The sequence below is a fragment of the Lynx rufus genome, unplaced genomic scaffold, assembly GCF_022079265.1.
Source record: "Lynx rufus isolate CCGP_SWC_20201006 ecotype Redwood Valley unplaced genomic scaffold, mLynRuf1.p SCAF_7, whole genome shotgun sequence".
NCBI classification, from domain to species: domain Eukaryota; kingdom Metazoa; phylum Chordata; class Mammalia; order Carnivora; family Felidae; genus Lynx; species Lynx rufus.
Genome location: NW_025814889.1, coordinates 91,367,155 through 91,390,258, shown reverse-complemented (window position 1 = coordinate 91,390,258; position 23,104 = coordinate 91,367,155). Strand labels below are relative to the sequence as shown.

Below are 23,104 nucleotides of genomic sequence, written 5' to 3'. Positions count from 1 at the left end.
GGTAAACGTGCCCTCACATATAAAGGGAGACCTATAAGACTCGTGACTGATCTCTCTTTTGAAACTTGGCAGGCCAGAAAGAATTGGCACGAGATTTTCAGGGTGCTAGACAGCAAAAATATGCAGCCGAGAATCCTTTATCCAGCAAGTCTGTCATTTAGAATAGAAGGAGAGATAAAGGTCTTCCCAAACAAACAAAAACTGAAGGAATTTGTCACCACTAAACCAGCCCTACAAGAGATCCTAAGGGGGACCCTGTGAGACAAAGTACCAGAGACATCACTACAAGCATAAATCATACAGACATCACAATGACTCTAAACCTGTATCTTTCTATAATAACACTGAATGTAAATGGATTAAATGCGCCAACCAAAAGACATAGGGTATCAGAATGGATAAAAAAACAAGACCCATCTATTTGCTGTCTACAAGAGACTCATTTTAGACCTGAGGACACCTTTAGATTCAGAGTGAGGGGATGGAGAACTATTTATCATGCTACTGGAAGCCAGAAGAAAGCTGGAGTAGCCATACTTATATCAGACAAACTAGACTTTAAATTAAAGACTGTAACAAGAGATGAAGAAGGACATTATATAATAGTTACAGGGTCTACCCATCAGGAAGAGCTAACAATTATAAATGTCTATGCGCCGAATACCGGAGCCCCCAAATATATAAAACAATTACTCATAAACAGAAGCAACCTTATTGATAAGAATGTGGTAATTGCTGGGGACTTTAACACCCCACTTACAGAAATGGATAGATCATCTAGACACACGGTCAATAAAGAAACAAGGGCCCTGAATGAGACACTGGATCAGATGGACTTGACAGATATATTTAGAACTCTGCATCCCAAAGCAACAGAATATACTTTCTTCTCGAGTGCACATGGAACATTCTCCAAGATAGATCATATACTGGGTCACAAAACAGCCCTTCATAAGTTTACAAGAATTGAAATTATACCATGCATACTTTCAGACCACAATGCTATGAAGCTTGAAATCAACCACAGGAAAAAGTCTGGAAAACCTCCAAAAGCATGGAGGTTAAAGAACACCCTACTAACGAATGAGTGGGTCAACCAGGCAATTAGAGAAGAAATCAAAAAATATATGGAAACAAACGAAAATGAAAATACAACAATCCAAACGCTTTGGGACGCAGCGAAGGCAGTCCTGAGAGGAAAATACATTGCAATCCAGGCCTATCTCAAGAAACAAGAAAAATCCCAAATACAAAATCTAACAGCACACCTAAAGGAAATAGAAGCAGAACAGCAAAGGCAGCCTAAACCCAGCAGAAGAAGAGAAATAATAAAGATCAGAGCAGAAATAAACAATATAGAATCTAAAAAAACTGTAGAGCAGATCAACGAAACCAAGAGTTGGTTTTTTGAAAAAATAAACAAAATTGACAAGCCTCTAGCCAGGCTTCTCAAAAAGAAAAGGGAGATGACCCAAATAGATAAAATCATGAATGAAAATGGAATTATTACAACCAATCCGTCAGAGATACAAACAATTATCAGGGAATACTATGAAAAATTATATGCCAACCAATTGGACAACCTGGAAGAAATGGACAAATTCCTGAACACCCACACTCTTCCAAAACTCAATCAGGAGGAAATAGAAAGCTTGAACAGACCCATAACCAGCGAAGAAATTGAATCGGTTATCAAAAATCTCCCAACAAATAAGAGTCCAGGACCAGATGGCTTCCCAGGGGAGTTCTACCAGACGTTTAAAGCAGAGATAATACCTATCCTTCTCAAGCTATTCCAAGAAATAGAAAGGGAAGGAAAACTTCCAGACTCATTCTATGAAGCCAGTATTACTTTGATTCCTAAACCAGACAGAGACCCAGTAAAAAAAGAGAACTACAGGCCAATATCCCTGATGAATATGGATGCCAAAATTCTCAATAAGATACTAGCAAATCGAATTCAACAGCATATAAAAAGAATTATTCACCATGATCAAGTGGGATTCATTCCTGGGATGCAGGGCTGGTTCAACATTCGCAAATCAATCAACGTGATACATCACATTAACAAAAAAAAAGAGAAGAACCATATGATCCTGTCAATCGATGCAGAAAAGGCCTTTGACAAAATCCAGCACCCTTTCTTAATAAAAACCCTTGAGAAAGTCGGGATAGAAGGAACATACTTAAAGATCATAAAAGCCATTTATGAAAAGCCCACAGCTAACATCATCCTCAACGGGGAAAAACTGAGAGCTTTTTCCCTGAGATCAGGAACACGACAGGGATGCCCACTCTCACCGTTGTTGTTCAACATAGTGCTGGAAGTTCTAGCATCAGCAATCAGACAACAAAAGGAAATCAAAGGCATCCAAATTGGCAAAGATGAAGTCAAGCTTTCGCTTTTTGCAGATGACATGATATTATACATGGAAAATCCGATAGACTCCACCAAAAGTCTGCTAGAACTGATACATGAATTCAGCAAAGTTGCAGGATACAAAATCAATGTACAGAAATCAGTTGCATTCTTATACACTAACAATGAAGCAACAGAAAGACAAATAAAGAAACTGATCCCATTCACAATTGCACCAAGAAGCATAAAATACCTAGGAATAAATCTAACCAAAGATGTAAAGGATCTGTATGCTGAAAACTATAGAAAGCTTATGAAGGTAATTGAAGAAGATTTAAAGAAATGGAAAGACATTCCCTGCTCATGGATTGGAAAAATAAATATTGTCAAAATGTCAATACTACCCAAAGCTATCTACACATTCAATGCAATCCCAATCAAAATTGCACCAGCATTCTTCTCGAAACTAGAACAAGCAATCCTAAAATTCATATGGAACCACAAAAGGCCCCGAATAGCCAAAGGAATTTTGAAGAAGAAGACCAAAGCAGGAGGCATCACAATCCCAGACTTCAGCCTCTACTGCAAAGCTGTCATCATCAAGACAGCATGGTATTGGCACAAAAACAGACACACAGACCAATGGAATAGAATAGAAACCCCAGAACTAGACCCACAAACATATGGCCAACTCATCTTTGACAAAGCAGGAAAGAACATCCAATGGAAAAAAGACAGCCTCTTTAACAAATGGTGCTGGGAGAACTGGACAGCAACATGCAGAAGGTTGAAACTAGATCACTTTCTCACACCATTTACAAAAATAAACTCAAAATGGATAAAGGACCTAAATGTGAGACAGGAAACCATCAGAACCTTAGAGGAGAAAGCAGGAAAAGACCTCTCTGACCTCAGCCGTAGCAATCTCTTACTCGACACATCCCCAAAGGCAAGGGAATTAAAAGCAAAAGTGAATTACTGGGATCTTATGAAGATAAAAAGCTTCTGCACAGCCAAGGAAACAACCAACAAAACTAAAAGGCAACCAACGGAATGGGAAAAGATATTTGCAAATGACATATCGGACAAAGGGCTAGTATCTAAAATCTATAAAGAGCTCACCAAACTCCACACCCGAAAAACAAATAACCCAGTGAAGAAATGGACAGAAAACATGAATAGACACTTCTCTAAAGAAGACATCCAGATGGCCAACAGGCACATGAAAAGATGTTCAGCGTCGCTCCTTATCAGGGAAATACAAATCAAAACCACACTCAGGTATCACCTCACGCCAGTCAGAGTGGCCAAAATGAACAAATCAGGAGACTATAGATGCTGGAGAGGATGTGGAGAAACGGGAACCCTCTTGCACTGTTGGTGGGAATGCAAATTGGTGCAGCCGCTCTGGAAAGCAGTGTGGAGGTTCCTCAGAAAATTAAAAATAGACCTACCCTATGACCCAGCAATAGCACTGCTAGGAATCTACCCAAGGGATACAGGAGTACTGATGCATAGGGGCACTTGTACCCCAATGTTCATAGCAGCACTCTCAACAATAGCCAAATTATGGAAAGAGCCTAAATGTCCATCAACTGATGAATGGATAAAGAAATTGTGGTTTATATACACAATGGAATACTATGTGGCAATGAGAAAAAATGAAATATGGCCTTTTGTAGCAACGTGGATGGAACTGGAGAGTGTTATGCTAAGTGAAATAAGCCATACAGAGAAAGACAGATACCATATGGTTTCACTCTTATGTGGATCCTGAGAAACTTAACAGAAACTCATGGATGGGGGAGGGGAAGGGAAAAAGAAAAAAAAGAGGTTAGAGTGGAAGAGAGCCAAAGCATAAGAGACTCTTAAAAACTGAGAACAAACTGAGGGTTGATGGGGGGGTGGGAGGGAGGGGAGGGTGGGTGATGGGTATTGAGGAGGGCACCTTTTGGGATGAGCACTGGGTGTTGTATGGAAACCAATTTGTCAATAAACTTCATATAAAAAAAAAAAAAAGAAAAAAAAAAAAAGAAACAAGAGTAGTTAATGTAAACTCATTGAAGATATGGAATCAATAAGAAGTAAGGATCCAGCAAATCTTTTGGCCACCATGTTGCACAACACACAATAACTCAGGTATTTATGCAGTTGTTTTTAAGAGTAAAGTATTAATTCATGGAAAAGTCCTCTACTTCCTTGGGAAACCCATTGTTGGCTATCCCCTCCTGTGAACACATGTTGGCTCCTGGATCTCAGGAGATTTCAGCAGCTCCCTCAGGGTTTCAGGGGGTCAGAGAGTTGGGGAGAGCAATAGGTCCGACTTACTACACACTGCAATCTGTCAAAAAGTGATCCATTTCTCATATATGGATAAACAAGGCAGAACTTCTCACTCTCTGTAAAATACGCAGTCAACTCCAGTATGTTTGGATGATGGAACCTTGAAACAAAAGATTTTTAAATCCATCAAATTGTTCATTCAAATAGGAAATGAACAGTGCTATGGTTTGGGGGTGATAAGGTGGGAATGGGGAATAGGTCTAAGGCAAAATATAAATTTGGCCAAGGGAAAAGTAATCTCACTGGACACATGACATGACACAGATCTGTTTTCCAAATTGGTCTAAAGAGTTCTGACAAATACTAGCCATTCTCTGATTGGTTGTGATCATGCAACTATAAATAAAATATCCAACTATAAGAGAAAATTTAAGAAAGTGACGATTTTGGGGCGCCTGGGTGGCGCAGTCGGTTAAGCGTCCGACTTCAGCCAGGTCACGATCTCGCGGTCCGTGAGTTCGAGCCCCGCATCAGGCTCTGGGCTGATGGCTCAGAGCCTGGAGCCTGTTTCCGATTCTGTGTCTCCCTCTCTCTCTGCCCCTCCCCCATTCATGCTCTGTCTCTCTCTGTCCCAAAAATAAAAATAAACGCTGAAAAAAAAAATTAAAAAAAAAAAAGAAAGTGACGATTTCTTAAGATTTGGAAGTCTTGGGAACTTTACAAGAAATAGGCAATACTCTCTAATATAATAAACTATGTTTATCAATATGAAAGCCGATGTAACTTATTTATTAAATAAAGATAATACAACTGAAACTATTCATTTCATTGCTTGAAGTATACTGTCTAAATCACCAAAATAGAAGAGTACAGGAGACTATTTTTCATTCATTTAGTTCGTTCATTTAGTGAGTATTACTATGTCAGATTCTGTGCTAGGCACCAGTCACACGACTAGAGACGACATCCAGGATCTTCATAAAGCTTTATAGTTACCTAAAATCCATGTGGTTAGTAAAGTCTGATGTTGAAGAACATATCACTGATTTTTATTGTATGCATGTATTTATTTATTATTGAAGATTTCTTAAAATGTTTATCCATTTTGAGAGAGAGAGTGTGCACACATGAGTGGAGGAGGGGCAGAGAGAGAGGGAGGGAGTGTCCCAAGCAGGCTCTGCACTGTCAGCACAGAGCCCACCATGTGGCTCCACCCCACTTACCTTGAGATCATGAATGACCTGAGCCGCAATCAAGAGTCAGACGCCCAACAGATTGAGCCATCCAGGAGCCCCTAACGATATTATTTTTAAGTAATCTCTACATTAAACGTGGGGCTTGAACTCACAATCCCAAGATCAAGAGTCACACACTCCACCAACTGGGCCAGCCAGGTGCCCCAAATATATCACTGATTTTTAAATGACAGAGTTCTGGGGTGCCTGGGTGGCTCTGTTGTTTAAGCATCCGACTTCATTTCGGGTCACGGGTTCGAGCCCCATGTCAGGCTCTGTGCTGACAGCTCAGAGCCTGGAGCCTGCTTCAGATTCTGTGTCTTCCTGTCTCTCGGCTCTTCCCCCACTTGCACTCTGTCTCTCTCTCTCTCTCAACAATAAACATTAAAAAAAAGATTTTAAATGACAGAGTTCTATGTCAGTGTAGCCTACATTTTCAGCCTCTTTTCCTTTAAAACCCTGTTTCTTGAATGCCTGTATCATCACTGTGAAAACCAATGGAACTCAGGTAACAAACATGAAACATAAAATGTGAAATTCACCTGTGATCTCAGTTCAATTATTTATTGACTACCTACTATGTTCTAGGCATGCTTGGGGATATTAAAATAAGGTTGGTTTTTTTGTAAGATTCTATTTACAAAGGCCTCTTATTTAGTTTCTTCAATAGCAAAACCTTCCTATAAAACACACACACACACACACACACACACACACACACACACACACACTCACACATGGCTTCAGATTTCTTTTATTCCTCCTATCATAAAGAAGGAAGTTTTGTGTGTATGTGTGTGTACAAGATCCCTACCCCTATTACAATTCAGACCATATCTATAAAATGCAACACAATGGACTGAAAAGGAACGGAGCTGGTGTATTTGGCTGCCTAAAAAACTCATCTATACCACTACCTGGTAACCTTAAAATAATTTAAAGAGATAAAAAATCTTTTGGAAAGCAGCTAGCAGACCTTGTACAGACACAGTCATGGCCCTGGTTCTCTGCTCTCTCGCTCACAGGGCAGAAATGACCATTTGCTTATTATTAGATATTGCCAATCTAGCAGTAAAATGGACACTGTATAAGTTTGTGAGGTATGGAACATGGCACAGCCATAAACACTGCTGGTTTTACATCTATAGACCCTTCTCATCCACCTTTCGCTACAAATTTTTAAGTCAGTGGGATTTTAGATTATATAGGTCTGAAGGTCAGCAGATACAATACCTTTTTTTAAATGTTTATGTATTGGGGGGGGGGGGGGAACACACACACAGAATCTGAAACAAGCTCTAGGCTCTGAGCTGTCAGCACAGACCCAACACGGGACTCAAACTCGGGACCAGTGAGATCATGACCTGAGCCAAAGTCAGATGCTTAACCAACTGAGCCACCCAGGTGCCCCTGATACAACACCTTGAAAATCAATTCAATCAGCATTTGTGAGTGTCAGATAAACACAATGTGAGGCACCACCATGTGGTAGACTGGACAGACTTGAATGACAGACAAACCTGGGTTTGAATCTCTGGTCTTCTTTTTATCAGCTGTGTGAACTTGGGCAAGTCATTTAATCTCTGTGAGACTCTTTCTTTGCTATGGTCTGAATTGTGTCTCTCCCTCCACTCGCTACCCCCTGACCCAGTTCACCTGTTAAAGCCCTAACTTCCAATGTAAAGGTGCTTGGAGATGAGGCTTGCGGGAGGTAGTCGGGGTTAGGGTTGGATCCCTCATGATGGGATGATGGGATGAGTGCCCTTATTAGAAGAAACACTGGAGAGTCAGCTCCCTCCCTCTCCACCATGTCAGGACAGAATTAGAAGGCAGTTGTCTACATGCGAGGAAGAGCGCCCTCATCAAGAACCAAATCTGCCTTGATCTTGGATTTCTCAGCCTCCAGAACTGTGAGAAATAAATTTCTTTTGTGTAAGTCACCCTGTCTCTTTTGTGACAGAAGCCCCAGCAGACTAATATTCTTCAACTTTACACAATAATTAAAATGTCACTTCCCAAGGTCCTCATGAAAATTAAACGAAAAGTTAACTGTTTAGCCAGGTGTTAGGTCCTGAAAAATTGTTAGATCCCTTCCCTCCTCTTGGGAAAGGAGGGAAAAAAGGAATCAGAAGCCACGTCCCAAGGACTTCACAATTCTGTTTAAGGGACGGGGTTACACACTTCCTTACTATTGAACTTAAAAACCTCACCCTCAGGTCTCAGCCTAGATGTTACTTTTTCCGAGAAGGCTATACTGCTGCCCCCCCTCCCCCCGCCCCGGGCAACCATTTTCTGCACCCTCAGTGCTCTGTACTTGCCCATCCTACCACTTAGCTTACTGAAATTGCCTGTTTACTTATGTGCGTCCCTCCTAATCCCACTTCAGCCAGCATGTTCTGAGAGGAGAGGGCTACCTCTGATTTCTTCATTAATAAATATCTGAGAAGGAGGAGATTGAAAACGATTTAGGAAATGAGTTGGGCCTTCTCCAAAAGGTAGGATCTACCTCAGTTTCCCCATCTGTACGATGGGGATAATGGCAGTATTTACCTCACAGGATTGTTGTGAGGACTGCAGAATTAATACGTGTAGTGTATTTGGTATTAAGCCTAAAACTAAATAAGTATTAGCAGTATAAATAATAAAAATATCACACCAAGAATATTCAACATCATGGAGCTGTTGATTCTCTTAAGAGTCATATATAAACACCTCACCAGAATAAATCCAAATGGCTAAGAGATATAAATGTAAAAAATGAAATCATAAAAGTACTTGGCAAAACCATGGTAGAATTATTTGATAACCTTTCACTGCGGAAGGTCTTAGAAACTGTGATATAAAACCCAGAATCCATAAAAGAAAGAACAGATTAAATTCAACTACATTAAAACCATTTCCACATAGCAAAGACTAGAATAGGCAAAGACAAATGTCAATCTGGTAAAAAATTTGTATTTCATAACATAAGACTAAGGCTAATTTTCTCTAATATATAAAATGCTTCTACAAGTCATTAAGAAAAATAACAGCCTAACTTTTAAAACAATGGGCAAAGAATAGCATCAGGTATTTCACAGAAAAGGAAATATGTCTCTTAACATGTGAAAAGATTCACTCATAATAAAAAAAAAAAGAAATTTAAAGCACATTAAGAAACCATTTTCACCTAGCACATTGGCAAAAATTAAAAGTTAAGAATAAACGGTTTGTAGGGCGCCTGGGTGGCTCAGCGAGTTGAGTGTCCAACTTAGGCTCAGATCATGATCTTGCGGTTTGCGGGTTTGAGCCTCACATCGGGCTCTCTGCAGTCAGTGCAGGGCCTGCTTCAGACCCTGTGTCTCCTTCTCTCTCTGCCCCTTCCCCACTCACCCTCTCTCTCAAAAATTAACATTAAAAAAAATACTATGTTGGCAAAAATATGGTGAATGAGGCACTCATATATGCCTAGTGTAGGTATAAATTTTTATAACTTCTTTTGTAGGACAATTTGGTATTACGTAATGCATGTAACCATTTGACCCTGTAATTTTATTTATGGGAACTTAGATCTACTCAAACAGTTACAAAATAACATATATACAAGCTTTTCTGGGGCGCCTGGCTGGCTTAGTCAGTAGAACATGTGACTCTTGATCTTGGAGTCTGATGCCCCACATTGGGTGTGGAGCCTTAAAAAATAAATTAAATATTTAAAAAATAAATTTAAAAAAATAAGCTTTTCATGTTGCAGCATTCTTTTCTTTTTTTTTAATGTTTATTTATTTTTGAGAGAAGACAGAGACAGAGTCAGAGCGCTAGCAGGGGAGGGGCAGAGAGAGAGGGAGACACAGAATTTGAAGCAGGCTCCACGCTCTGAGCGGTTAGCACAGAGCCCGACGTGGGGCTCGAACTCATGAACCGTGAGATCGTGACCTGAGCCGAAGTCAGATACTTAATTAACTGACTGAGCCACCCAGGCGCCCCTGCAGCATTATTTTCTAACATTAAAAGATTAGAAAAAAATCTAAAACTCTGTTAATATAAGAATGGTTATTCAAATTACAGTACAGGAACACAACGGAATACTAAAACAAGCAACGTGAACAGTATATTCATGCTACCTCTGATGGGAAAATAAGAAAACAAAGTACAGGGGCACCTGGGCAACTCAGTCAGTTAAATGTCCGAGTCTTGATTTTGGCTCAGGTCATATCTCACGGTTTGAGCCTTGCACTGGGCTCTGTACTGACAGTGCAGAGCCTTCTTGGAATTCTCTCTCTCTGCCCCTCCCCTGCTCCTGCACACGCACATGCATGTGCTCCCACGCTCGCTCTCTCTCAAAAGAAATAAACTTCAAAAAAAAAAAAAAAGAGAGAGAAAAAATACATACATACTTACTTGATGTAAATGCATATAAACCTTTTTCCAGGAAGAGGATCTTAAGCTTCCATCAGATTTTCAAAAACCCATTAACTCCCAAACAGATTTCTAACCACTGCTCTTGAGTTAGAAGTTTCTCGTGCACTGTATTATGTTGCCATATTTTAGATCTCTGGGAAGATCTACAAAAAACTGATGACTGCTGCCTTGGGGACATTCAGCTGGGTGGTTAAAGACAATAGTGGAAAACTCCTTTTCTTGGTTTACCCTTTGGCACTTTTGGAATTCTGAAAGATTTCAATTTGTTACTTGTTCATTACAAATAAATACAGCTTACATGTAGAAATCTACGATTACAATGCTGGCTTTAGTTTCTTGTTGACTAAATGGTATGCGTTAAGTTTTTCTGATTAGAACTCTCATGTTTTGATTGCTGGCCCAGGGTACAAAAGCAGGATTTAGCACAATGACTCCTCTTCTACCACCATTTCACATATTGGTTTAGAAAACATCTGAAAAGAACATTTCTTTTCACAAAGGGTGCCGAGTGAAGTCTGTAGGGTTAAGGACCTCCGATGAGCCGGCTGGACAGCCGCACAGCTGCAGTTATGAATATATATGAAAATGAAGTCATTTTAGCTTGTCTCTGAGGACTCCTGGGCTCATGAATGAAATCCCAGAAAACAATATGCACATCAAAAGCACTTGATTTCTCTGTCTAAACGCGCTTCCCGAAGACGGTTATACTGACAAAAGTTTCTTGACTAAAGTGTCTCTAAGGAAGGGGGGAATGGTAGAATAGACACAATTCTAACGTTCGAGGAGTTACTTTACATTCAGCCATGTTAGTCACACATGATTTAATCCACTTCCTTGTGACAGTTCCTTGTTAAAATACGTTCAAGTGAATTATGTGAATGGTCTATTTTAAAATGTGTTCTGAAGAATATACTAAAGCAGATGTCAAAAATTTACCCAAAGTCCTAATATCCAACCCACCTTTATTACATGCCCACCATGCCAAGCACTGTGTTATAGAATCAAAGATGCACAAAGATGAAAGCCAGGCACAGAGGCAGAAATTCCAGACCAAATATACTCACAGTAGTAAAACTTCAAGCTCAGATAAAAACTGCTTCCATTGTTTCTTACATAGCATTTTTTTCTCCTAAATATCATGGAGAAAAATAAGAAAACAAAATTAAGGAAAGGATCTCTGTTTCTGGGATTTGTAAACCAGGGTCTACAGTCTTCCTGAAACCAGCTGACCTTTTTGATGTAAATGCATATAATTCTTTTACCGGGGAGAGGATCCTTAGGTTTCATCAGATTTTCAAAAACCCATTAACTCCCAAACAGATTTCTAACCACTGCTCTTGAGTTAGAAGTTTTTCGTGCACTGTATTATGTTGCCATATTTTATATTCGAACCCTTTTACCATATTTTGTACACATTTACATACATTTAAAAATATTATATGTATTCAAAGAAAATCCCATGACAGAAATCCCCTACTTGGTCTCACAAAGGATCCAGTTTGTGATAGCTGTATTCTGGTTAGAAGGGGATTTCACCAATTCGGTATTTATGATTTGGGTCATTTGGATATGTCGATTCAGGTTTACCTTTGTATTAATGTTGAAATGGTGGACTTACTAAGAAATTGAAAAACGTAACTCCTTACTTCAAAGAATCTTCAGAAGCTAGCCCAGTGCCTGACACAGGAATATTTATTGAATACATTAATGAATTCAGTAATATTGTATGAGCACCTACTCTGTCCCTGGTATTGTTCGTGATGGCTTTAGTTTATAAACCTTATGTCGCTGCGCGTCTCTGCATCTCAAGATCCTAACTTCCACCACGAAAGAGTTAAGTACATTGTTAGGCTCCATCAGCTGTAAGTTTCTATCATTTGTAAATTGCAAGACAGGGCAGGGTTTTTAGAGCTCTGTTCTCAGGAAGAAAGGGAGAGAAATCCAACAGGAATTCTGGAAGCTATTTTCCAAGTTAATCCAGGAAGTCAGAAACAATAAACGAGGCTAACAAATCATTTTCGCGGACCACTTTATGAGAATTTACATTTTAAAATACCATTGTCCTGGGAGCCAGGTGGATTTGGTCTCAGTCTTATTTCTAACACGCAATATTTGTGACTTTTTGTCACTTAACCTCCCTGAGATCGCTGTTTTCTTAATCTGAAAAATGAAGGGGTTAGTTTTTGTGTTCATGCTAACCTAGCTTAACCCTCAAAGTTTGGGTCTGTGCACAAGGAACATCAGCTTCACAGGGAGCTGGTAAGAAATGCTGACTCTCAGGTCCCTGCCCAGGTGTGCTGAACCAGAATCTGTATTGTAAGGTCTCCAGGCGATCTGGTCGCACCCATCTAAGGCATCGTGTACACTTTCCCACTTCAGTCCCTCCAGGAAAGGTTAATGAAGTTAATGTTCCAATTTTACAAAACCACATTTCTTTAGAAACAAATGCTCTATGGCTAAGGCTTCATTAAATTTCCCATCTTTCCCCGGTGTGTGTGTGTGTGTGTGTGTGTGTGTGCACGCACACACACACACAGGCACACACTTAGGACTTTGTATGGTGTCTAGGCCTTTGGTAACTTTGTTACTTCCTGTCCTTTTACTCCTAGAGATCAGCAACTAAATTCACGAAAAGGACATACACACATGCTTCATTCAATTCACCTAACGAACATTTACTGAGCAACTTCCATGGGCCAGGCTCTGTAATAAGGCTCCGGGATTCAAAGATAAATAAGATCTTTAAAAACCATCATCTAGTCCATTGGGAGAGGTGCGTGAAGAAACCAGTATTAGGAGGTATTGCTATGGTGCTGTGGCTGCACATTGGAGGGTCACCAAAACTATACCAGAAGGGTTGGAGGCAACCAAGGAAATGATCATTGTCCCTAGGACAGGAGGGAAAGGAGATCTAAAGGCAATGACATTCCATTCTGAAGCCAGACTCCTGGAATAATAAATAAATAAATAAATAAATAAATAATCCCAAACCTCCCAAAACCTTCCAAAAACCTCACAAAAACTCCCAGTGTGAGTTGGTGGCAGCCATGGAGAGAAGAGGAAAGTAGAGAGAGGGCTGGAACCTTTTGGGGAGGTGGCCGTGGGGCTCAACCCCAAGAGAACATACAAATGGGACTGGGACACACTGGCCCTAGGAAACAGGCTTCAGTTAGGCCACCTCTAGATAACCACATTCTCTTTGTTGAATGGTGTTTCATTTCTTTATTAGACCGTTTGTCTCCTCAGGAATCTTGAGACGTCCGTATAAAATCAGTGGGTATAGAATGCTATGTAAGGACTGGAGAAATCAGGTTAATAATTAAAGAAAAAAAGGGCCCCATAATCTAAGCTGCAGAGGAGGAATCGCCCGAGATCCATCCTCTCCCCCATTTGCCCAGCCCTATCTCACCGATCGTGAGATTTGGTCCATTTCACCTCCTGGCTTAGACGTACTTTCTCCTTGCCTCTGCCCTAGCTCAGAGCGGGGCTTCTCAACGCTGGCTACACATCCGAACCACGTGGGGAGCTTTGAAAAAATACGGATGCCTGCCACCACTATGCTGACCTAACCTGATGCTGAGGGATCATTTCAAAAAAGCTCCTGAGGTGACTCTAATGTTAGGCTTGAGGACATGGGTTTAAGTCCCATCCATCTCTTCACTACCCATCTAAAACCCCCTCTATCCACCTCCAGCCTAGTCCTTGCCATCTCTGCTCCAATGCCTCTGCCGACTTCCAGCCCATCACCTAACCTGTGCTCAGAGTTATATCTCAAAAACACAAACCTAATCCTTTCACTCTCCCACTTAAAACCCGCCCACCGACTTGAGCCATCTTTCCCGTGTCATCTGCCATTACCTTCCCACCCCCCACTCTACGTTCCCTCCACCCAGTGATCTGTTATTAGTAAGGCATATGTTTGCACACACGCACCTCCAGGCTGTTACACCTGCTATTTCTTCCACCCAGAAAGCACTTCCCATGCCTCGCTCCCCGCCAAAATTCTACTGGGCTTTCAAAATCCAGCTGAGAGGTCACTTCCTTTCGTTCGCTTTTCCCATTTGTCTATTGCAGAAATGTTTATCAAGTACTTCCTCTGTGCCAGGCTCTCTTCTGGGTGCTGGATCTGCCCCTGCCATGGCTGTCTTTTCTGTGCTGCCATGACCTCCTTGTGCAAATCCGGGCTCAACTACTTCTCACGCTGTAGCTTAATCTTTGCTTTCTTTACCTGACCGTTTGCCCCACAGGACTGAGCTCCCGGAGGATGGAATGATGCCTTATTCATCCTTGCCCAGCACCCATTTCACAGAGAGAGTTGAATGAATGTTTATTGACTGCTGACTAACGATGAAGAACAGCAGAGCAGTTCTTCTGGGTGTATGTGTGCATACCTGTCTCTTCCTGACTCCTGGGTGTGATACCCCAACACCCTTTCTGCCTTACTGGCTGCAGTCACTCAGCTTTCTCCTAAACTCCAACTCTGATCATTGCCTCGCTCCTTCTATTTGAAGCCTCCCCTTTCCCACCCTCTTGAACTGTGATAAACGATAATTTATAAAGTAGCACCGAAGACCAATCTGGGGCTTAGCCTGTGAAGCTGCCTGGAGGAGACATGGCCCATCCTAAAAACAAGACCAAAAACAAAACAAAACAACACAAGAAAACTGGAGCAGACCAGCACAGGCAAAGTGCCAAGCTCCTACACAGCTCTTCAGAAAAGCCTTTCTCCTTCGACACATCTGGGGATGGGAAGAATTTCACTTCCACATTCCTGCAAGTCAGGCATTCATTTCATGGTCTTTTCTCCAGTCACCTGAGGTCATATATCTTATTTCCATTTATTAAATTTTATTTTCGAGTATATCTCCTTTCAATGTTGATGAAAAATGACACATTCTAGCATGAAATATGAGCAAATAAATGGAACTGATATCCTGTGATAGTAATTCTTTCCATACCTGTTTAAATAATTTAATGGCATATGTTCGGTTTTGGATCTCCGCTCTGTATACCTCAAAAATCTCCCCTTCTCCAATTAGGAAGTCTTTGTGGAAATTTTTGGTTCCCTCTCTGATGTTTTGAAAGCTGACGGAGGATTTCAACAATATTCCTTAGGACAGAAAGTAGGGAGAAGATAAGTTACTTTTTCTTTTCTTTCTTTCTTTTTTTTTTTTTTTAAAGAATCAACATCACCATTAAAAAGAACCATAAGTTCCATATTAGAAATACTTCAGAGCCCAGCAGAGAGCCAGGAGCAGAAGGCCCAGGAACCAAAACTGAAGCCCATCTCTGCACATTTACTTGGGTCTGGCTCCCACCATTCCACAGAACAAATGCCTTTTTTAGATATCTGAATGATAGTACTGTGATTCTATCACCCTTCCAAAGAGGTCAGCCAAAGAACTCAGTTGAGGAAAGTTTTCCAGGACTCCACTTCTTTGTCATTAGATCAATGGGTTGTTTTTGACTCACTATGAACCTAAAATCATTCAAAATAAAAATAAAAATAAAAAAAAAACCTATAGAAGTAGAAACTTTGTTATGACTAAACAATATTCTCCAAGTATGACTGATAGAATCATTTTTCATGAGCCAAATCCTCTAAATTTCTAACTTACTTCCTCAGAGTAAATTAGGAAGATGCTTCAGCTTTTTAAAAAATCATCTAAAGCAGAGATTGGGAGAAAACATTTAGAAGGTAATCAAATACATATCCAAGGGGAAAAGCTTAACTAAATCCTTCAGAGCCCAATTTTGGCTATATTTCCACATTTGCTGTTTGATTTACATCTTATTGTTAAATCTTAAAGGACCAAAATTTTATCCAACTTCTCTAATTCTCTTTTGAACCAAGGAAGGTACAGATCTGGTGGTAAAGACGAGGCAAAGCAGCCTTAACTAGCCATTAACGTTGATCAGAATGATTCCCAGGTAGAATTAAATTATTCTCCCTGCTAATAAAGTAATAAAAGTGATATGGAAATAATGAGACTTTCATAGTGACCTTCGGCATTGCTCTACAAACATCTCTAAAGATCTCTGCAAGGGCTATCACAATTTCTAACACTATATAAAACCCAATGTAATTTTTAAATGTTTTCCTATGACAAATAAAAATGCAAATTTCACTAACAGAAAGTATGAAACCCCCCCCCACCAGGGAAGAGACCACAATTATGTTCTCCATTGGCCAGTGGATTTTTAATATAACAATAATATATCATCCATCAGAACTTAGTGTCAGTCAAAGCTGCAAGTATTTCAACATCCATGAAAATTTTACCCTAAACCTGCATATTAATGAACAGTTACTGTGTTCATTGGATATTTGTCTCTGTAAGTTAACTTAAAGCAAAGCATGATTTAAAGTAAAAAAAAAAAAAAATTTTTTTTTACCTTTTTCATTATGTTCAGGAATAAGAACATTATCCACTGTGACATTGGCTATTTCCTAAGAGAGGAAATACATACTGAAGTAATTCCATTTCATAAGCCTAGAAAGAACAGAACCTTAACAGAAATCCAAAGCTCCCCCTGGACTATACAGTGCAATAGAGCAGAATCTAATTTAGAAGAAAGCTAGTAGAAAGCGAAGTTACTTTATTTAATTCAACGGTATTCATTGCCTTATACATTTAAAGCTTCCTTACTACAAAAACTCAAGTATCAATGTCATAGTTACATTCAATTTTAAATGACTTCTAATGCTATAAAAAATGATCGCTGCCAATTTATTTGTTCCCATAAAGACCAACAGCAACATGCAAAATGCCAAGTAGAACAGGAAAATTAAAAGCTGAATTAAGACAAATGTGTAACTCACAGCACTCTTACTAGTTCTAAGCCTTATCTATGACAGATCACTGAGAGGAGAAAGCTCTTCACTCCTTTCCCACAAATCTCTAGTTTCCTGAATCCCCAACCAAAGCAATGAGAAAGCTAAAGCTTTACTGGTTTTAAAAAAGTACTTGCAAACCATCATTTTTCTGTCTGATAATTTCATCCCCCATGCTCAATTATATATGCAACAGAGTTCAAGGTTCATTATCTCTGCACATACACTCTACCTTGGGTAACATGTTTGGAAATCTATCTCCATGATGACTCTGACTCTTCAAGGGTGCTCCTAAAAAGAAATAAAGAGAGGTAGATACAGATAAAATTTTATGTCTCTAATAAGCATGTTTTTTTTTCCTTTCTTAGACTGTGAAAATAAACACCTTGCTAATAGTGTTAATTTCTAAAGTTCACTTGCATTCCCTTTGAATGGTTACAAATTAACATATGTAAATAGCTTTGTAATGATCAAATATTATTCAAACATGTTTTTGTTTACCTAACGTATAATACCTACCTTACATTATTGATAGACATCATTAAAAATATTAAAGTAGAGGGGCTCCTGGGTGGCGCAGTCGGTTAAGCGTCCGACTTCAGCCAGGTCACGATCTCGCGGTCCGTGAGTTCGGGCCCCGCGTCAGGCTCTGGGCTGATGGCTCAGAGCCTGGAGCCTGGTTCTGATTCTGTGTCTCCCTCTCTCTCTGCCCCTCCCCCGTTCATGCTCTGTCTCTCTCTGTCCCAAAAATAAATAAACGTTGAAAAAAAAATTAAAAAAAAATATTAAAGTAGAAAGTAGAAAATTGAAAGGAAAAAAGCAACATTGAATCAGCTTTTTGCCCATATATTTTAAAGTTGTATAATTATGGGATTATATCTCCTTAGGTTAGTTTATTTTGTATCCCCTCTTGTGCCGTAAGATATTAGAGGGGTGTGTGTGTGTGTGTGTGCGCGCGCGTGCGCGCGCGTGTGATCAGCCACAAACACCTGTCACCCCTCCCCAAATATACACTGTAACTTCTGTATGTTCTATTTGAATTGAGGTAGTCTATGTAGCTTCCTGCAAAAGATGAAAACCCTGAAGTATCTTGCTGTCACATCTGACATTTTGATTCAGACTTCAGAAAAATTTTATTTCATCTTCTAGTTTTTCTTTGACTGTATTCTAATGTTTTAAAAAACTACTTTGTTTAGAGGACCGGCAACAAAACATAACCAATTAATAACAGACCTCCTTGAGCAAACTACAAGCCTAGATCTAGCAGACATTCTCTAGAATATTCCATCCAAAAACAAAAGAATATACAAATACTTCACAAGAGCATGTTGAACAGTCTCCAGGATAGACCATATCTTGAGCGATAAAATGAGCCTCAATAAATTTGGAAGGACTGAAATCATACAAAGCATATTCTCTGACCACAATGCAATTAAAATAGAAATCAGTAATGGAAGGAAATTTGGGAAATTCACAAATACATGAAAATTGAACAACAAGTCCATAAATAACCAATGAATCCAAGAAGAAATCACAAGGGAAATTATAAACTACTTTCAGATGAATGAAAGTGAAAACACAACATACCAAAACTTATGGGATGTAGCAAAAGGAGCACTTAAAAGGAAATTTATAGTTGTAAATGCCTACCTTAAAAAAGAAAAAGGATCTTAAATCAATAACCTGAATTTTCACCGAAGGAACTAGAAAAGAAAGTGCTAAATTGAAGGAAGCAAAGGAAGGAAAGAATTAAGATTACAGTGGAAATAAATGAAATAGATAATATAAAAACAAAAGAGAAAATCAATGAAACCAAAGGGGTTCTTTGGAATAATCACAAAACTGATTTAGCTAGACTAACCAAGAAAGAGAGGAGACTCAAATTACTAAAACCAAAAACAAAGAGGAGACACACTACCAACCCTGTAGAAATAAAACGAATTGTAAGAGAATATGATGAACATTTGCATGTAAAAAATTAGATAACTAAGGGGCACCTGGGTGGCTCACTTAGTTAAGTGACTCTTGATTTCAGCTCAGGTCACGATCTTGAGGTTCGTGGGTTTGAGCCCTGCATCCGGCTCTGTGCAGGTGCAGAGCCTGCTTGGGATGCTTTCTCTCTCCCTCTCTCTGCTCCTTCCCCACTTGCGTGCTCTCTCAAAATAAATAAATAAACTTAAAAAAATTAGATAACTGAAATGGCACAGACAGATTCCTAGAAAGACACAAACCGCCATAACTAACTCAAGAAGAGATAAACAATCTGAATGGACCTATTGCAAGGAAAGAGACTGAATTAATAATTTAAGATTTTCTACACACAAAACCCCAGGCCTGAATGGATTCACAGGTGAATTCTATCAAATATTTAAACAAAATTTAACATCAGTTCTTTACAAATTTTTCCAAAATAGAAGAGGAGGAAACAACTCCCAAATCATTCTATGAGACCCAATATTATCCTAATACCAATGCCAGGTAAAACTTCACAGGAAAACTATAGTCCAATATCTCTTATGAACATAGATGCAGAAGTCTTCAACAACAAGTCCTCAATGAAATATTAGCAAAGTAAATCCAGAAACATGTAAGATTATATGCCATGATCAAGTGGGATTCATTCGGGAATCCAAGATTGGCTTACAATATGAAAATCAACCAATGTAATACACCACATTAATAGAATGAAGAACTAAACCCATGAAATCCACTAACCTATCGTAAAAACCCACGGAATAGAAGAGAATTCCCTCAATTTAATAAAGGGTATCTGTGAAAAGCCCACAAATAATGTCATACATCATTATGAAAAACTGAATGCTTTCCCCTTTACATCAGGAACAAGAAAAAAATGTCTGGTCTTGCCACTTCTATTCAACCTTATACCAGAGGTTCTAGCCAGGGCAATTAGGCAAGAAAAAGAAATAAACATCATGGGGAAGTATCGTGTAGAATAAAATTTGAACTAAGGGCACTAAAAGTCATTGTCCTTTTGTTGCCCATAAAAAGGAAGGCAATATTCATTGTCATATAAAATTGAAGATTCAAAATGGCTCTCCTAAGAAGCCAGCAGAAAACTGTGGATTTTATGTCAAAAGTAGAAAACAATTATGACCATTGAACTATAAATGCAAAATGTGATATGTAAGAGCAGGCATACCAGAAATATAACGAAAGCAGGTAAGGATTCTCATTTCTTGAACAACTAGGCTATGTCCTGAGATATGAGGGAATGCTTTATGGATGTGAAAACACCTAATGGCAGCCACCTGAATCACAGGAATAGTGACTGGGAGGAAATACAAGACCTTTCTCAGGAGGACTTGTAAGAAATTCCAAATCCACAAAGTGATCTCTCCTCTAAAATGAAAACCATCCCACCAAACTGACAATTTCAAGGGAAGGGAGGCAAAAATGGATATTTGAGCAAATAATGGATTATTTGGATAACTGGTAAGTCTGTGCATGGGAGCAACAAACAAAGACTAAATCTTTTTATGCACTTTCAGTTAGGAACTCTAACTCCTAATTCATTGAGTAGCTATCATAGGAGACACGTGTTCAGTAGGCTCACTTAACGGTTTCCATGAATCATCACGCTGCTTCTTTGAGCAAGCTATAAACAACTAACATTTTAAAGATTTAGTTTCAAAGCATCCACTCAACAAGTTGCAATTAAATAATGCTATTTTTCTCAGCAAAGGACTCAGACCAAAATGCTATCCTCCTCTTCATCTCAGATTTACCTATCTCCTGATACTAGGGCAGTAAATAATTGTCTTTCCACCAATCAGCGAATCTCCTATTTTTAAAAATGAAATCAATTTTGCATGTGCAACAGGAGTCAAGCAAGGATGTGAAATTTTCGTTTACTCACAGTCCACATCATTCTCTGCTGTGTAAATAAACAACACAGAGAGTGAAAAGGTATCCTGAAATCTATTCCGGAATCTGTAAACGTAAAACATAACCCTGTGTCCTATCAGATTGGTGTGAGTTTATATTGTGAACGATAAGTTGTGTGTGTGGTTTCAGCAGCTGGAAAAGGCTCAGAGAATGAAAAGGCAGTGCATTTACAGTGTCCAGGGAGTCACTGTACTTTACTTGGTCAGTCAGCTTCATAGTGAAGCATTCCATGGGACTAAACCAAGTGAGGAAAGAGTGACAAAAGAGATGAGCCACGTTTTACGGGAAATACCGTAGTGGGAGCCTATTGGGAACTGTCTAATAATAATTAAATAGCATATAATTAAAAAGCATATAATTAATAATAATTAAAAAGCATATAAAATAATTATATAATAATTAATAATAATTATATAATAATTTGTATAAATTTATTATATAAATAATTATATAATATTTATATAATAATTTATATAATAATTATATAATAATTAATAATAATTAAAAAGCATATAAAAGTCAATCTGAAGGTACAGTGTTCTGGTACAAATTTCGCAGGATTTTTTCTAGGTAGGGGTGATAAGGTAGAGTTATATTTGCATGCAAATATACGGAACTAAAAATACCTCTGGACAAAAGAGCCAAAAGAACAAGGATGCTGATTCAAAAGAATTTTCAGCCTAAGAGCCCTGAGTCTGTAACATAAGACCCAAGATCACTCAGGATCATTCTTGTTGAAGTGAATAAATCTAAAGTGGAGTAAACAGAACAGGGGACATTAGGAACTAATTTTATTGATAAAGAATGAACAGAAAAAGTTTCATGAGCTTTCCTCATCAGGTTGCTTTTAAGTGTAAGTCATGACACAGCATCAGAAACACATAAGACAAATAGAGGGAGGTATTAGGCCACTGTGAAACGAGACTCGTAAGGCAGAGTTAGAGGCCCTGGCATAAAAACAGCACTGAAGATAAAAGATAAGCCCCAGGCATCATTTGCACTAAAATACAAGGGTGGGGGAAGAGAGAATCCAATTATATTTTGACTTATATGACAAAGCCAATTATAAAAGTATTTATGTTTTACTCAAACACTGTGATTCTGTTTACGATTCAAATAGTGTCAGAGTTTTGGATGGAAAACTGATTCCCTTAGCTAAGAGTGAAACGTTTAAAAAAGTGTAATTTAGAGGTACCTGGGTGGCTCAGTCGGTTAAGCATCTGATTTCGGCTCAGGTCATGATCTCACCGCTTGTGAGTTCGAGCCCTGCGTGGGGCTCTGTGCTGACAGCTCCAGCAAAGTCTGGAGCCTGCTTCGGATTCTGTGTCTCCCTCGCTTTCTGCCCCTCCCCTGCTCACACTCTGTCTCTGTCTCTATCTCGAAAATAAATATTTTAAAAAAATTTTTAATGTGTAGTTTACAAGTAAAAAATTTTAAAAACCTAAACAAGTGGTAGAAAGGACTGTGTTGTATAACATAGGCAATAAGGAAAGAAAGTGTCGCCCAAAAGAAGTGACAAAAGCCTTCAGATAAAGCCTCAGGTAAGGAATCCTTGACATATAGTATAACCAGTCATGGTCTTGAACAAAATGCAATATTTACATTTATAAATTGCAAACTCTATAAAATAGACAGAGAGCCACATCATAAGAATCATAAATGTTTACCATGATTCACAATTAAATGGATAGCTCGATGATGCCCCATCTCCTGGAGGATCTGTAACAAGTCACCGATGGTCTTGTTTTTCTGTGCCCAGGACCAGAGTAGTTCTCTTGTTCCACTTTTACCTTGGTCAACATATTTTTCGATGTGACGAACATCCAGCCAGCTGTTTGAAAGTCGCTCCGCTGTAGAAATCGCAACAGGAAGAACCCAACGATAGTTTACTTTTATTGGAATACATGTATAGGGATACTTTATATGTTTTAGTTCACATTATTTATAATTTTTATTTTTTTAATTATTTTTTTTAATGTTTATTTATTTTGAGAGAGAGAAAATGTGAGCACAAGCAGGGCAGGGGCAGAGAGAGAGGAAGAGAGAAAATCCCAAGCAGTGTCCTAGCTGTCAGCACAGAGCCCG

General features: G+C 39.0%; 1 protein-coding gene across 2 annotated transcripts in view; it reads right to left on the bottom strand.

Annotated features, from left to right (window-relative positions):
* The window catches only part of IRAK3 (interleukin 1 receptor associated kinase 3), a 70,503-nt gene that overhangs the window by 31,243 nt on the left and 16,156 nt on the right, over positions 1–23,104 (bottom strand). For both annotated transcript variants that reach the window (XR_006959922.1, XM_047067209.1), the window contains exons 2-7: positions 22,687–22,869; positions 17,346–17,404; positions 16,675–16,729; positions 15,237–15,388; positions 11,343–11,407; positions 4,688–4,802 (exon numbers count right to left, since the gene is read on the bottom strand). Coding sequence is in view for 1 of the 2 variants with exons in the window: in XM_047067209.1 (XP_046923165.1) it covers positions 4,688–4,802; positions 11,343–11,407; positions 15,237–15,388; positions 16,675–16,729; positions 17,346–17,404; positions 22,687–22,869 (629 nt within the window). In the remaining variant the exon portion in view is untranslated. The remainder of the gene's footprint in view (positions 1–4,687; positions 4,803–11,342; positions 11,408–15,236; positions 15,389–16,674; positions 16,730–17,345; positions 17,405–22,686; positions 22,870–23,104) is intronic.